Here is a 17452-nt window from a genome sequence, read left to right on the forward strand (position 1 = left end):
TAATATGATTGTCACTTGGAGGAGACCTGTAGATAACTAACATTAGCATAATTAGCTAACCGCTGCTAACGTGCTAGTTAGCATTGTCACGTCAGGCTGTGCACAGTAGTGTAACATTTATTCACTATACATTAATAAAGTTGAGTGGTTCTGCAATGTAGACTATGTTTCCGTTTTTTTGCAGTACCATGTCCCTTACATGACATGGCCCAGTGTCCTTGTAACATGCATGCAGCAAACCTAGATATGAATGTGATTTCCACATTTCTTTCAAGAAGACATAAACCACAAAGACCCGTAACGAGGGTCTGGAATGTTGGTTACCTAGCAACCAAGACGCTGTCTATTGAAAAGGGAACTATTTTTTTGATGCGTAAGAACGATGTCGAAATTAACATTTTAAACAATAATGGGGTGTTTTCAGATTATTTAGTTTGTGGTAGAATTGTTGTATAAAAGCAATATATTTTCGTGATTGTATTGGGGTTGGTCATGGATATTCCCCGCGGCTGTTGTTACCCTCGCCCTTTCGACCTCGGGCTCGTGGCTACGGCCGAACAACACCCGTGGGAATATCCATGACCAACCCCACTCTCACTCGTGCTATATTGCTTAAATGCAGCATAGGCATTTTGAGCCCCCACCTCCCACTGTGATTTGCATTTGTATGTGTTTTTTTTCCCTCCTCTTCCTCCTTCTCCTCTTCCTCCACTCTATCCACCATAGGTGTGTATGCCACAGATCTGGGCTCTTCTGCTGTTCCACTGTACTGCATTGTGCACAGGCATACAGTTGTTTTACCTCATGCTACTTGGCTTCTAACAGCATGACCCCCACCCCACACACACACACACACACACACACGCACACACTTACACACTCCCCCTACCAACCACAATGCTCGGTGAGCTCCCAGCAGCGGGGTGGCTTATGAGGGTTCATTTGTCTGACTTCCACACATCTGGTTCCAGAGGCCGAGCACAAAGAAGTGGGGCCTTAGTGTACAAAACTGGCTCTGGATACCCGACTGGCTTGCTTTTATACAGTGAGATGTTTCTGGAACGTTCTAAAAAAAAAAATAAAATAAATAAATAAATAAACACGACTCTGACTGTGGGCTGTGATGTGCCAGATGTGGCTAGATGGTGTGATTTGTGGTGGTTGCTGTCTTTATTTACAGTGAGACCCTCAACCTCCACCCCCCCCCCCATTCCCCCCTTTCCAACACCACCTCTCGCACTCCTTTGGCGATCTCCTGACATAACAAAAGAGAAAGCGAGTGCTGAGTATAGTTGCACTATACATCACCTAGTGACAAGCCTGTCTGGCTCTGCAGTTCTCTCAAAGAAAAAAAAATAGACACAGCATGCCATGGCCTGGGATCTTTAAGTGACCTTTTTAGCATGAAAATATAAATAATTTTTGGACAATGTAGATGAGCTGTTTCAGGTCATTTAAATTAATTCTTATACAACATCATTTGATGCTAACACCTTAGAAAACAAATACAATTTTGGTTTTGAGCTTGCTGTTTAAATGAATCCCATTAGTTCAGTACTGTCAGGGCTGAATGTTCCAACTGAGCCACAGGAACAATAACAGACAATCAAATTAATGAGAGACCACCGACTATAGATTCCCCCAGGTCTGTGGGGGTTGACTCGATATAATAGACAGTGACACTGGGCAGATCTCTGTGGCAAAGTAAACATTACAAATGTCAAATTACTGACCTCATAAAAGAACACATTCCATATAAGACACAGCATGCTCTCCCAAGCTCTGGTTCCTACCATGCTATCCTGATTTTGTTATGACCAGGTGTAGAATGAGGCTACTAAGCAAATGATGCAAGATGCAGCTAGATGACACCAACACTGACACACCAGGTCACCAATTACATTATTTGTTTGACTATTTTGGAGATTGTCCTTATGGTTACCCCCCAGTAGGCTACCATTAAATTCCCTTGTTTGCAAGAGAAGAAGAGAAAAAAATGTACTTCTTACTTTTTTAATTCTCAATATAAATCAGAAACACTGCTAAAGTGTGCACCATATGTGCTCACCAACACGTGAACATGACATACTATCTACATACTGTTGTCTACAATGCTGCATTTCATTTTATATTTCCTGTACATTATTTCAGCAGACATTTTTGAAGTGAATTATGATTTAGTACAAATGTAAGTGTCTGTATGTTGGCTTCCTGAGTGCTGAACCCATAAACTAGGTGCTGTTTGAGCTTCAGAGATACAGGAGATGCTGAGATCCAGCAACACTTTTTGAGTGATCACTCAATCTTTTAGCTTATACTGTATCTAACATTGATCATGGGCATCATGGATTCAAGGTTGGATGTCTCTGTGTAAAGCATTGAATGCGGTGACAAGAGCCCGGTGAAATGACGCATTTGTAGCTTGAAGTGTAGCGCGGGATGAAGAGGTGGGATCAAAGGCAGGGGAAAGAGGTGGCTGCGCAGAGTAGCGCTCCTGGCGCCAGGTGAGACACATCAAATAGAGCGCTCCGAGGCCAGCACAGAGCCCCCAGCTTCAAATGGGCATGAGCCCGCAGTCTTGGATCAGCACAGCACTCCCACATGGTCTCACACCTCCATTTCTCTCACCTGCATTTTTAATGCAATCTCTCTCTCTCTCTCTCTCCATCCCTCATTTTTTTACTGCAAGACTTTAATGTTGATTTGTGTTCTGGCACCTCATGTGACAACAGTGTTCTGTCATAATCGTCCTGTTTTTTTTATTTAAAAAAAAAGACTAATGTTCAGTTGGACACGGAATTGGTGAAATTGAGATCAGACAGTTGAGCGTGAGGTGCTGCTGTATGGCTGTCTTCTCTCCGGCAGCCTCCCTTTACCTGTAGTTGTAATTCCCAATTAGTGACGTTTGCCTGGCTGAGTTTTATTAAGCATCAGTGGGTTCTGCGACCCCCTCCAAACCGCTAACTGTAAAAATCTGCTCTTTAGAAGCAAACATCAAATATCTATGTGAACCACAATAGGCACACCGTTTGGGTGTACTTTTTGTTATCAGTAAAAGAAAAGGATTATTTTATTTTTCCCCATGGAGGTGTCTGTGAAGGTCTTTTTTGCTTAGTCCTCTAATGAGGACCTCTATCTTTTAGACACCATCAGCTGTTAGAACTCTTTTAGCACTGAATAACCTTTGTGAGCCCTGCAGAACTGTTCTCACGAGTTCTATGTGCAGATAAGGTTATGCATAGAACCATTGCACTGTACTGTGTTTCGTTTTAAAGGTTCTTGGTGTTCTTTTTTTAATTTAAGATAAAGGTTTTTCATGAAACACATCCTATGCTAATTCATTGAACCCAGTTGAAGTCAAATGAGCTCACTTCAAACTGCTATAAAACCTTTTAAGGGATTCTGTTTTTAAAGTGTTTCTGAAAGGATATTTTTCTACAGTGACAGTTTGACATTGTTTGCTTCAAGAGTGTAAGCCAATATTTTCTGGCTCTACAATGTTTAATGTAATTTAAATTTGTTATTGTTTTCATGTAGCATGACACATTAGTAGAAACCCACTTGACTTTGATAATTAAATATATAACTGGGCTCAGTAATCAGCCAGCCTTTTCATTCACTTGAAAGCAGTCCAAGAAGATACATTCAAAAAGCAGTCAAGAGAGGATGACAAAACAAACAAATTGAGTGTGGCTCAGAATACATTTTCAGATAATAGATCTTATGATACTTGCTGTTTTCAGTTACAACATAAAGATTATTCTTTTACTAATTCTTTACCTATAACTACTAATAGCATAAAAATCATAAATCTGTTGCAAAAAATTGTGGATCAATAGCATGTTATGTTCATGCCCCCTATCTCTGTGGCTTTCAGACAGCTTACACATGTTTACTTTCATTCTCTTTTATTCTTTTTTTTACTTTCTTAAGGAGAGAGGGGAGGGTGGGATGAAAGTTAATCTCTTGTCAAAAGTGATGTGAGTTGATTTGCATGTATGCTTATGTGTATTAGCTGTGCTTTCAAACACAATTAATACCCCCAACTCACTACTGGTAAACAGTTACATTGTTCACTGTTTTAAAGTAAACAAAAAAGGAAGAAAAAAAGTGACACGGTTAAATAATTTTATCTATGTGTAATCTTTGTTTCTAGCCTTGTCCTGCCATCGATACGCATCTCCAGGGTCCTGTGTTAAGTCTTTTACATTCTCTGAAGTCCTTTGTCCAAGCCTAGCTTTCATGAACCTTTATTCTGTCCCTAGAATTTGGAATGATCGAAGAGAATACTGTAAAAAGTCAGCGGCCGAGATCAGTTCATGACACAAAGGGTCAACAGGAGCAAGATGAGTCTGCTAAATTTATGGCACAAACTGGTAATTCAATAGTTATATTTCTTTCCTTTGGTTTTGTTATTACCTAAACTTAATTTCCATCTAAGCCTCTTGCATGCTCTCTATTGTGCTGCACCCTTTTTAATTTAAGTGACAGTGTTTCTTATCACACTATTTCTTTCTCTTTCTCTCCTTTATGGTCACATAATAATAAAAAGACAAACAAATACAGATTACAAAGATAGATTTGACACTCTCCCCAGAGTGTCTTTAGTTTGGGAACAAGCACATTTGGTTTTCATGCTGTTTCATCGCTAAACCGCAGACACTAGTAATACAATGTAATATTTGTTATTTATTTAAGAGGGGTGACTATGCAGAAAGCGATATGCATTTAAAAAATTATAGACATTTTAACTCCTAAGATAGAATTGACTCTTACGATCAAAAGGTAAAATATATGGAGGAACGTGGTAAATTGTTAGTTAAAATGACATAAGACATTACCATGTTAATATGATCATCTCTGTCAATCAAAAGGGTTGCAGATTCCTGTCTTTGACACACATAGTTTATGCGACTGTGAGGAGTTTTCTGAGTTTAGTCTCTGGAGGTTATCCTTTGCCTTTCCTTTCTTTTCTGTTCTTTATTGTTTCCTTTCTCCATTTACTCTCATTCCGTCGACCATAATAAAGAGATGCAATGTGGGGACTTCAGTTGCCTAGCTGATTGTCATGTGGCTTTCTGATTTTTTTTAATCTGTTTTTCCCTCTTGGTTTTGTTTCCGAGCCAGTCTGTCTCTTTCCTGTTTTTATTTATTTATTTCTTTATTTGTTGCGTTTACCGTGTTCTGCTGCATGTGACATTTGCCCAGCCCACATGTGCATTATCACATTGAGTTGCAAAAAACACTGTTCACTAAACCCCTAACAGCGTTTTCCTTCCACTCTCCTCATGTGACTGTATTATCTGTCTCTTGACAAATCATTCCGTGTTGTGCTTTTTGGTTTATCCATTCATAAACCGCTTGCTGTTAATACCCTGCACTGCCTCATACAGCCAATTGATCCACCTTTCAGTCCAATATATGATCATCGCAATGATGTTAAAAGCTTTTTATTTCATTATTAAGGTTTATTGCTCCTTAAACTTTTACCATCTTAGTGACTGTGATGCAATTAGAGCATCCTAAGAGCATCATAAGATTTCAGACACATCTGAATGTATTCAGAGCTGAAAAAAAAAAAACAGTTTAGTGCCAGGGCATATGTGACTCCCTATTCATTATTATGACCTAAATGTTATTTGCGTCATTATGGAAAGATTTCAAATGTAATCAAATGAGTAGTTGTTGCCATACAAATAAAATAAAATAATACAAATACTAAACTATATTGACATGTTTCCATATTGGTTGATTTGGAAAATTCTCAACCCGAATCCAAGCTTCCTGATGGGTGGACTCTGTATTGTTCCTTATTGTATTCAGCATTCCAGGGCATTTGAATCGGTGTTTTTGGTTGGTGGTTGCCATAAGCCTGATTTACATACACACACATTTGTGATGATCTGCAAAAATCCAACATTACAAAGGATTTCCAGTCGTTAGCATCGACGACAAGACAGCCACCGTGGAAATGTTATGGAAACGCTCATTAACTGGCCTATCAGGTGGTCAATTTTCAAATAATCAATGAGCCTGTTTAAAAATTGGAGTCAGACAAATTCCGGTCAGCAACTGCTTCATTGGGAATTACAACTCACAGCCATACTTATTCTTTGCTCAGTGACACGACTGCTACTTTTTATTCTTGCTAAATTGAATTAGATTTATATATTTGGCTACTACAGACATTATCAGATGATGGTTTGTAAATGCACAAGGCAATTGAACCAAACATTATACAACAGCCCTGGGACACACTGTAGACTAGATGCAACTTAATAAAGTAGGCCTCTATATAGAAATTTTATAAAAATATTATTAACACTGCCTAATATATGGAGCACTTATAAATCATTTATAACAGACTATGCATGATGCTGAGAACATACCGTGATGGCATTAGACTCAAACACCTGAGTTACCATGGGAACGGTCTCTTAACGTATAGCAAGGTCCTCTGCATCATCCAGAGTGGCTTGTAAATGCTTCATATGTCAATCCTAGAGTGTTGTGTATGCATTTGTCCTCACATAGTTGCAACTAGCTCGCAATGTGACCCAGAACTCTGCAGTATATGGCACAAGTCTAGTCATCCCCCTTATTCTTATCGGTCCGTGCAACCTGGCAGAAAATGTATGAAATCAGCACCCATCAGCGCCTCTCGGCTCTTCCCTAAAATGCTTTGATCTGCTGAATATTATGGAGGAAATCACTTTGGTCTCTCTCTTATCAATATTGCCAAGTATTGATCACAGGCAAGGTTGAATTTGAGATATCCAGGTCCACTCATATATGAATGTCTCCTACTTCCTTAGTTCCATATTAGGCCGAAGTCAAGTCAAATGTTCTGAATTATTATTTTTTTACACTGCCTTTCTTTTACACTGCTTTGGGTGTCTTCGCATCCTGAACCTCTTTGGAGTCTAACACACTTTCAAGTGGCATCTCTCTCTCTAACTAGTATCCATTTTTTTGCATGGTATGTACATGTTCTATTATGTTTGGCATTTTCCTTCCATCACGGTTTGGTTTTTGGTTTCTGTCCTTAGCTTCCTAAAAAGCATTTTTGTTTGATTTCGTCAAAGCCTCTTGCATGCTTATGAGAGGAGACGGAGATCAGTCTTCGACTGTTCGGCGGCTCTCACTTGGAGGCTGGAGAAAGCCAACAAGGAGACCCCAACTGAGAAGTTACACTGAGGTCACTCGTCTGAGGGCGCTATGAAGAGCTGACGACATTAATGATCTGACCCCAATCACAGAAATAGACAGGAAATGTGCTATTCTTGCACAGGCAGTGAGAAACTGTAGCTGCCAAGCCCAAACTCCTAATCATTCCAATTTGTTCCTCAATTCCCCCTCCAGCAAACACGCTAAACCTCCAGGGTAATCTCTGCAAGCATTTGGTATTCAAACATTTTGATTAGTTCCAGGGGTTGTCGTTACGACAGATAAATAATTAAAAAGACACCCTCAACCCAACACCACCACCCCCACCTACCCTCCACCCCCACCCCCAGTTCTCTCGGATATGTCCTCAATCTACCTCCAGTCTCTTCCCTATCAAATGGTGACCTGATGTAACTTCTCAGTCTTTAGCGCTGCACCCTGCCTGCCTCTCGGAGGCCACCCTCCCCGCCCCACAGGGGACTCCATGTGACCATGTTGCTGCTTTTAACCCGTGTCGCCCTTCTCCCACGCAGGTGAGACGGGCGCTGAGGAGTGGTCCCAGTGGAGCTCCTGCTCGGTCACCTGTGGTCAAGGCTCGCAGGTGCGCACGAGAACGTGTATCTCGCCTTATGGAACGCACTGCAGCGGCCCTTTACGAGAGTCAAGGGTTTGCAATAACACTGCCCTCTGTCCAGGTAGTGATAGTTACCTATGCTTTAAATTCTCAATGCGTGTGTATATGTCTGTGTGTTCTCTCTCAGTGCACTAGTGATGTGTGTTGTTGCTCTGCTTGCCTTGAATGTGAGTGCCATGCTAGTATCAATTATCTTTATTCTTCACATTCCTCTTGTTATTGTTATTATTCTAAGTTGTGTTGTGAAATGCTGCTTGTGATAGTTTTTTTATGAATGTATTGCATATTATATCATTTTATATATTTCATCCCCGATCACCCTCATATGTATATTTAAATTTGGATTTATTTCATTGTGATATGTTTGCAAAAAAAAGAAAAAAATGCTCAATAGATGCCTTCTTTCATGTATGACATTATAAAGTACTTCAGCCTTGTCTTATAAAACTGCAAACAGGAAGTGATGCCAAGTATCTGGATGACTCATTTCCTTTTTCTGGTGGCAGTCAATCTAGGCATGCACTTTGTCCTCTTCCTACTCAGAAATGATTTAAGAACAGCGAAAGCCAACCCTCTCATCATTTTTCTGCCTTTTGTCGGTGTGTGTGTGTGTGTGTGTGTGTGTGTGTGTGTGTCTGTGTGTGTGTGTGTTTGTGTGTGTGTGTGAGTGAGTGGGAGAATCGGTCCAAAACAGCTTTTTGGCATATTTGAGTCCTCGTTCATTTTGATAATTTCCCAGAGGGAGCCAGCAGAGGTATCGGTGACACGTACAAAAGCCGCAGCCAAGTCTGCTGCCGAGATCATATTCCTAAACAGTCCAATCCATCCCTCTATCAGCGCGCTATTTCTTCACATTTCGTCTTCCTGCGGTAGAACCTCTTATCTCATGTGGTAGACCCCGTGCAGCACTTTTCTTATTTCAGTCGAGTTATTTCAAATGAGTAGCATTTGAAGCGGTTTGGCTAGGTAAAATTACCCCCAATTGCTTTTTTGTGTAGGCCTACGTGTGTGCTTTAGGTCAAAGAAAAGCTTTCCTCTGCCAACTAATTCCGCCACACAATACAAGCTGACATTTTGTCAGGGGCTTAGGCTACTCTGCATTAGCATAGGCCTACCGCGATCAAGGATCGGGTCATTGTTCAGCAGAAGGGGTCCACATTTCGTTAAACTCACAGAAGAGACTGTGGGAAAGCAGTCTCAAAACAATTAATCTGAAAGGTTCAGCCCAAAGTTAATCTGGAATAGCATCTTTACAGTTCTTTAGCGGCATGTTCTTGAGCATGCCATTAGGGGCATGCCTTGTTTGGTACGGACAAGAGTTTTGTCCTGCTCAGAAATGGAGTAGCCTACTTAAAAGCCAAACTACCCATGCTACAGTATATCCCCATGGAACATCCTTGGCTGCTAGCCAGATATAATGCAGAGTAAAGAACTGCACATAACTTAGTCAGACAAATAAAATCACTCTTCTCCCCCAGGTGCATTTCAGACTTGCGCCTAATGGTCTATGTCTGTTTTTTCCCCGACTCCGTGGGGTAATGTAGCATTGTTTTTAGGAGTTTCTGTGATGTAGTGCTGCCAGTGGACGAGGATATTGAACTAATAATGCCGAGAAGCTCTTTAGCAAGGAGAGACATTGCGGACATGTTTCCGAGTTTAATATATTTCTGAGGATGTGTGTATCTTGTGCTTTTAAATACTAGAAGTTTGTCTAGCTAGAAGAGGATGATGAAACTGTTGAAATAGGACAAAAGAAATGTAAGGGATAACGGCCGCCGAGGTGTCCTGTTATACGGAATTAATGGACGAGGGCGAGGGGCAAAGAACTCCCCGACGCGCAGCGGAGTTAATTACCGTATTTTCCGGACTATAAGTCGCACTTTTTTTCATAGTTTGGCCGGTCCTGCGACTCAGGTGCAACATATATATATTTATATATATGTTTTTTTCCTCTTCATGAAACATTTTTTGACTGGTGCGACTTATACTCCGGTGCGACTTATAGTCCGGAAAATACGGTAATTGATTCCGTATAACTGGACACACCTTGAAGGCCGTTATCCCGCTTATCACCCGGTTGCCACTGTAAAGCAAAGGAAACACACGGTTCTGTTTAAAAAGAAGCTCACTAGTTTAGCTTGTTGTACAACTTCCGTTGGCCCTATAACAGGATAGCATGGACAGTTAGCTTGTTTACAGTTGATTCCATTGTTGCGAAGCCTGCAACCGTCGTCCTGGTTGTTATATTCATAAGCATTGATATGGAACGGTGTATTAATAGCCACCCCACCAGATAATCAGAAAAGAATATTTCTTCTCTCTGGGTGATAATGAGGTTTAATCAGATTCAGACTGTGAATCAGATTCAGATTGAGAAAACTATGTACTTGCCATTCTGACAGTCACAGGCCCACCCCATAACAACACTCCATGTCAAAAAGAAAAGTTTTACAAAAGGTCCATTTCCATCATCAAATGTTCGTTCCATTTTGTTGTACAAGAGCTCCAAAAAGTCTGTTCACCTAACATAGAAGCTTTCCCTTTTAAATTGAGGAACTGCAGACAGTTTTTTTATTTCTTTTTTTAAATCTGATTTCTTCAACCTGCCTTTTACAGTACACATGGTTCTTTGTGGTGTGTGTGTGTACATTGGCCCTTTGATACCTCCCTTAGTGTGCACAATGGGAGTTTGCTTTTAATTACTACAGTTTGAGTTGGGCTTGAAGTTTTCATTAGGCAATTAGAGGACTGGAAAGAGGAGCTTACCATCAGGGGATACAACTCTGCAGCCTTGACACGATGGGACACCAGGGATGCTTACACAAGCACAAGGTGTCGTTAACCCTTTAGACGAGTTCACTATCATGTGCCTGAAAGCTATCATAAATGCGATCAGCTTCAATCACTGTGACAATCAATGTTGTCATGTTGTCAGGAGTGGATTGTACGTTGCTGTGAAGTATATTAGATGATAAAGTATCTTCATTATAGCTGTCTTTATTGCATGTCTCCAAGGCGATTAGATATGGCCCTCATCATTTTGCTTCCATGACTCCTGGTAATGTGGTTCACGATGAGGCTCAGAGTTAGCTGTTTGCTTAGCTAAAGCATAATAGTCTGATGAAGAATTTGGCTAGCACACCCAGCTAACCTAGGATTTGTAAAATCAGCAAACGGAATGTCTTTTAATGAAAGAAAATCTCTGTGGTTCATGATATATCCTTGATACGTCATTATTGGGGCTGATTTTGTGAAAAGCTGAAAAATCTGGATGACTAGATGAGGTCTTTTAGAGCATAAACTGGAAGAAGCCAAACACAAAACTGGAATAGGATCACATGCTGCACCAGCTTTTAGCAATGAAGCGGACACAGCCAAAGGCTTTTACCCATGCCTAAATGGGCAGTGGTTAAACACATGCGTAGGATGACCTTGGATGTCCCATGGGTCTTAGTTAAAGCTGTCCAGTGTGAACACTGGCTCTGGACAAGGTTGGTGCGACAGCAAGCAGAGACCTGTACAGTATTCTGGCCAGAGTGATCCTAACAGGCTGGCACCATTTTGTTTTTTTTAATGACCAGTCTGTCTGTGTGTGTGTGTGTGTGTGTGCGCGCGTTTGTGTGTATTGTGTTTGTTTGTGTGTATTTCTGAAATCTCATGTGTGTTCGCATGTAGGTTCATGTGCTGTATAAGTACTGTATGTTTTGTGAGCTGTTGAGTATGTGCTTGCAAGATAGGTAGAGAGTGATTGAGTGAGTGAGAGAGAGACAGAGAAAGTGGGAGAAAATGAATGAATAAATCAGAGAGAGAGAGAGATAGTGTGAGTTAGTGTGTCAAGAGAGGGAGGGAGAGAGAGAGAGCTAGCTTTAGGCGATGGCGGCTACATGGAGGAGAATCGAGACGTCTCTAATGCCTGTTGTCCGTCCGCAGTGCACGGCGTGTGGGAGGAGTGGTCGCCCTGGAGCCTGTGTTCGTTCACCTGCGGCCGCGGGCACCGCACACGCTCGCGGAATTGCGTCCCACCTCAGCATGGCGGACGAGCCTGTGACGGCCCGGAGACCCAGAGCAAGCTCTGCAACATCGCCCTCTGCCCAGGTTTGTGCCTCCACACACACACACACACACACACACACACACACACACACACACACACACACACACACACACACACACACACACGCACACACACACACAATCATCTCATCACAAACTACTCATCCTCCTCCTCACCTCAAGCTCCCGAGGGAGTGTCGCACTCAGACAACGGTCCAAATCCTATCTGGAGATTTGTACCCTGGGTGGGAGGCTGGAGCGTCAGCCCCCGTCTAACGTTTCAATCTCGCCCGCGACCGTAATCAATTTGGCCCCTAAATTGAAGACCGCTCCGCATTGGGTTTCAGATCTCGACCAGCCACACCATCCCTTTGAGGATGATTTTGGAAAATTAGTTTCCACATAGAGCCACCAATTCCCCTCCTCAATCTGATGTGCTGGACCCCTCCCCCCAACCCCCCTTCCAGCCCCCAGCTGAAGAGAATCAAAGCTCATCTAGTGTTAATGTGACACTGGGATGGGCTTTGTGGTGTGTGGGTGTGTGTGTGGGGGGGGTGGGGGGGTGGGTTTGTGCAGCAGCAGCTGGCCATTGAAGCACATTACAAGATCAATTACTTTGTGTTTTAGTGGTTTAACACACGCCAGGCCAGGTGCCCGGACTGCTGCTCAGTGGCTGCTGTTTAAAGCCCACACGTGATGGGCTGTGGGCACAGTGGAAAAACACACGCACGCGCGAGCAAACACACACACACACACACACACACACACACACACACACACACACACACACACACACACACATACAGACATGCACACATATAGACACACAAAGAAGCTGGAAACCACTGGTAGAGTCAACACCGTTCTGCTGAAGTGAAAATCACTTAGCCGCAATTGCCCGTGAATGCTAAGCAGATTAGCGATGATGAGTTTTTCCACACTGCAAATGTTTGGCTTTGCTTCTGGTAACTGACAGATTGCTGCTATGTCCAATCCTAGATGCTTTGTTTGTCAGGCTTGCTCTTAAAAGCCGCAGCCTGTTTCGGGGGCAAAGGCAATTAACAGCTATTTTCTTCCGCACTTTGTTTTTTTTCTTCAATCCCGCTTCTTGTGGCGCCATTTAGACTAGACAGAAACACTTGCTTACAGGCAAACACTGGTTAGCCTTCTGGCTCATGGAAACCTTTCTTTTCTTCAGTGGTGAACGCAGGTTGCGATTGAAATGTGGCACCTGCCCGCAGTGCATTCACCAGTTTTAACATTGCCAAATTACCGTGAATTACTCCCTTGTGCACCTTAGAAATGCTTATAAGCCCTGTTTTTTCCCTTGTTGGACTGCTACAGTACAGCACGGCTTCACTGCACACAGTAATATTGCATTTTTTCGAATGGCTTAGTTTTATTACACATACAGATATCAGATAAATTGGGTTTTCTTTTGAGTAAGGCAATATTAGTGTCTTTTATAAGACTTATCTTCTCTCATTTTTCCTCCTCTTTCTACTCCTCTCTTTCTTCCTCTTCCTCCTCCTTGTCCTTCCCTGCCGTGGTCTCCTGGCGACGTTCCTGGACGTTCTGTGTTGTGCGTTTCGTGTGTGTGTGTGCGTGTATCTGGTCGTGCTTGGTTGCTCCAGTGGACGGCCAGTGGCAGGAGTGGAGTGCGTGGAGCGACTGCTCAGTGACCTGTGCCAATGGGACTCAGCAGTGGCCAAGGATCAACAGTGGTTCGACCCCCGCGGGGTGGGTCAGTGCCGCGGGCACTGGGCCGAGAGCAGAGAGTGCTACAACCCCGACTGCACAGGTAAGAGAACACACGCACACACACACACACACACACACCGCACACACACACACACACACACACACACACACACACACACACACACACACACACACACACAACCCCGACTGCCCAGGTAAGAGAACACACACACACACACACACACACAACCCGACTGCACAGGTAAGAGAACACGCCACACACACACACACACACACACATACACATAAGCCCGACTGCACAAGTAAGAGAATACTCCCCACACACACACATACACACACATAACCCCAACTGCACAGGTAAGAGAACACACCTGCCACCACCACCGCTAACCTAGCCAACCACCACACGCACACACACTCTGGGGACCTGTACTGTGGTCCCCAGCCTACTGCTCTGTCCCTGCTGTTGCATCATATGTGCCGATGTAGACTGCAGAGGAAAAGCAAAAATGTGTGCAAACCAAACCACCCACCACAAACCACCCACAAGCACAAAAACACACACACATGTTCTAATGAGGGCCATGTTCTCTCTTCTCCCCACGCACCCCGAGCCTCCACCTACAACAACAGCTGCTTTGGTGCCTGAGTCCCTGTGCAGTCATACAACCCTGTCCACCTGCCCCAGGGGCAGATAGTGGACACATCTGCCCTCCAAGTTAACCCTCACATGCCCGTGTATCACTGCAGTCTCGCCAGCCAAGGGGGCAGTGCAGATAGAAAGGCCACCACCACCACCACCCCCCCCATGACCCCATCCTTCTCGCCGTGCCAGCAGGTCCAGAGACACCAGCCCACTCCAACGGCAGTAATTGTCTTTGTAGTCCTAGGCTGGGATTTAATCAGGCAATTCTGCTGTCAAATTCCATTATAACTCAATGGCATTTGGCGTGGAAATGGGCTGATTTAATTTCCGTGTTAAATGACACCGTGTGGAAGGATATTCAGCATGGGCGATGTAATTACAGCCATGATTGTGCCATATGTTTGCGTCCGGGTGTCAGCTGAGAATATGTTTTTAATTCATGCACACATGGCAGAGGAGAGGAAAGGGGCTAAGGTTGTTGTAGGGTTAAATATTGTGGTCCAAATAGCCCAGTTATAAAGGTTTTCACTGTACAGGGAACTCATCACTCATAGAAAAATGCCTCAAATGCACCAAAGGCTCAGACAGACCTTGCCTGTTTATGACAGTGGTTGCTTAAGCCTGAGAGTTCCATCTCTCTCTCTCTCTCTCTCTCTCTCTCTCTCTCTCTCTCTCTCTCTTCTCTCTCTCTCTCTCTTTTTTTTAGGAAAATAGTGTTCCATTAGCCATTTTAATTTGGGCAAGCACACAGTAAATAGGAGGGCCTCTCCCTCATCTGTGCCCATTTGGCCCATTCCAGAATTAGCTCTGCACAGAGATCATTTATCACTGTCTTGCCTCCTGACATGGCTGTGTGTCAGAGGTCTCTCTGCTCCCTCGCTTTGTGTTCCAGTCAAGAATACGCCTTAGTCAGTATAAATATCTTACACGGAATAGCACACGCCTGTGAAGCCCTCGAAATATACCTGAGGCGAGTGATATTCTTTATCATTTATTTTACATCTTCTTTTTTTCAATCGATCACAGAAGAGTTCATTTACAAATGTACATTAAAAATTTCAATGGATCTCATGAACAGTTTATAAACAAGTGCTCTACATCCACATCACACCCTCATCCTCTTCACACATGCACGCGCACGCACACACCCACACACACATACACATGTGCATCCTTATTTAGTCATGTCTGCACGCACGCTCACACGCACACACACAAACACACACACACACACACACACACACACACACACACACACACACACACACACAAACACACCTGCATCCACACTCATACACCTATGTCACTCTCACTAATACACAAGAAGGGAAATAATATTAATAAAAAAGGACAACAGCAATTTAAAAAAAAAGGAAAAGGAGAGAAAAATAATAATGTAAAAAAAAAAAAAAACAAAAAAAAAAAAACATTACCAATACTTAGATCATACTTCATTTCTAGTAGAACGATATAGAGTCCGGCCAGGTGAATGCAATTACGAAGAGTGATTCTGTTGTATAGAAAAGAGAGAGAGAAAAAAAGAGTCTCATTTTGGCGTCTTTGAAGTGATTGTTGTTTTGAGATCTAAGCGAGAGCAGGTGCAGGGTTGTCATGGGACTAAACTCTCTGACCGACCACGGAGATGGAGTATGTTTCGACAACAGATGTAAGTTGACAGATATCGACTGAAGACGTTCCATTTCCCTTGAAGGAAAGGACTAGCCTAGAAATCTAGATGCACCCTAGCAGCGGCAAATTAATTTGCTCAGCCTGTCGATCTAGTATCAAACCATAGGGATTTCTATTGGCTGGCCCGTGGACTTCATCAATCACAGCGCTCTATTTTGTTAGAGAGTCTTAAAGGCGGGCTTAACAAGGATAGCGACGGTGAACAACAAAGGAAGGTGGCTATGGCTTAACTAAAGCGGTTGTTTGAATCGGCGTTGGCGTCAACTTTGGAGAATTGGACTTGTGCTTTTCTTTGAAAGTTGAGCAACACAATGCACTAAAGTCATTCCTTTCGAAGAAGGATGTATTTGCCGTTTTGCCGGCGGATCACGGATATGGTTATTGGCAGCTGGCCTATTGCATGCCTAGGCAGTTTGAAATACAATTCTCTGCCGCCCCTTGGATTAAGCGAGGTGAATGGTTCGATTCCAGACTATACATTTCAATGATATAGGATGGCCCGCCAGGCTAGGAAAGGACAAATTCATTGGCGGAACGTGGAAAAGAAGGTGCATCCTTCCAACTGCATCCATTTTAAGCACCTGTGAGTCGCACACACAGTACTTACTTGGACCAACACATACAAAGAAGTAATTCAGGCATTAACATTTTTGGTCTCTCTTGTTTGTTTCAAAAGAGGTCACCTGCTACCCTCAGCCACCTGAAAACTAGCTGAACAATAGATCTTCAGTGAGGAGCTAGCGCTGTCAGTTATGTAAAATTGTGAAATTTTAAATTGGAGCCAGCACAAAGTAAAGCTTTTGTGTTGCAGGAGCTGTTTTCAACAATGCCCCAATGACATCAGCCTGTGAAAATAAACTGAAAAAATACTTTACATTTGTATGTATGTATTTATGACTGCATTACCTAACACAGGCCAAAACAAACCCTGAGTACTGCCATGAACTAGAAGGCACAGGGATTTCTGCTAGTGTCGAGTGTTTGCCAGAGAGTTCGATCAGTGGTCTGATCTCCTAAGGCTTTCTCCCTAGCTTCAGATACCATCCAATATGCTGCTGAGCCCTGCCAAAGGAATAGCTCTGCACCAGGCTGTCTATATGAGTCAGTCACAGGCTCTTCTTTTCATTCTAAGCTTCTAAGGGGCTTGTTTTTGTGTGCATGTGAATGCATGAATGTGTTTCAGGGATGCGTTTGGACATGGGTAGGGTGAAGTGAAGGGTAGGTGCGGGATAAATTCAGGTCAGTGGTAGAAATCACTATTCTGCCTTTTACATGCTTATTATACCTTTCTAGACAAGGGCATGTAATGTATGCCCTGGCTGTGAGCATCCAGCTTTTTTTTCGGATGCAGGATTTTATGGTGTTCATTAAAAGGCTGTAAAGCATGCGGCTGCTTTTGAATCCTTATCATAAAATGTGCTTTAATATTGGCAAAGTGAGTCAAATTATTACCCAAGTCACCGTGTCTCCAATTACTCATGAGAAAGAGACATATATCCGTAATGATTTTTATTAATTGAATCAAGGAAGATTTCAGCCAA

The 17452-nt window shown here is 42.9% G+C and overlaps 1 protein-coding gene across 1 annotated transcript in view; it reads left to right on the top strand.

Annotated features, from left to right (window-relative positions):
• adgrb3 (adhesion G protein-coupled receptor B3) overlaps window positions 1–17452 on the top strand; it is a 146777-nt gene that overhangs the window by 53947 nt on the left and 75378 nt on the right. Inside the window, 5 exon segments of the mRNA XM_048269104.1 lie at window positions 4266–4376; window positions 7701–7862; window positions 11732–11896; window positions 13489–13595; window positions 13598–13655. Of these exon segments, the coding sequence (XP_048125061.1) occupies window positions 4266–4376; window positions 7701–7862; window positions 11732–11896; window positions 13489–13595; window positions 13598–13655 (603 nt within the window).

The sequence above is a fragment of the Alosa alosa genome, chromosome 18, assembly GCF_017589495.1.
Source record: "Alosa alosa isolate M-15738 ecotype Scorff River chromosome 18, AALO_Geno_1.1, whole genome shotgun sequence".
NCBI lineage: Eukaryota > Metazoa > Chordata > Actinopteri > Clupeiformes > Clupeidae > Alosa > Alosa alosa.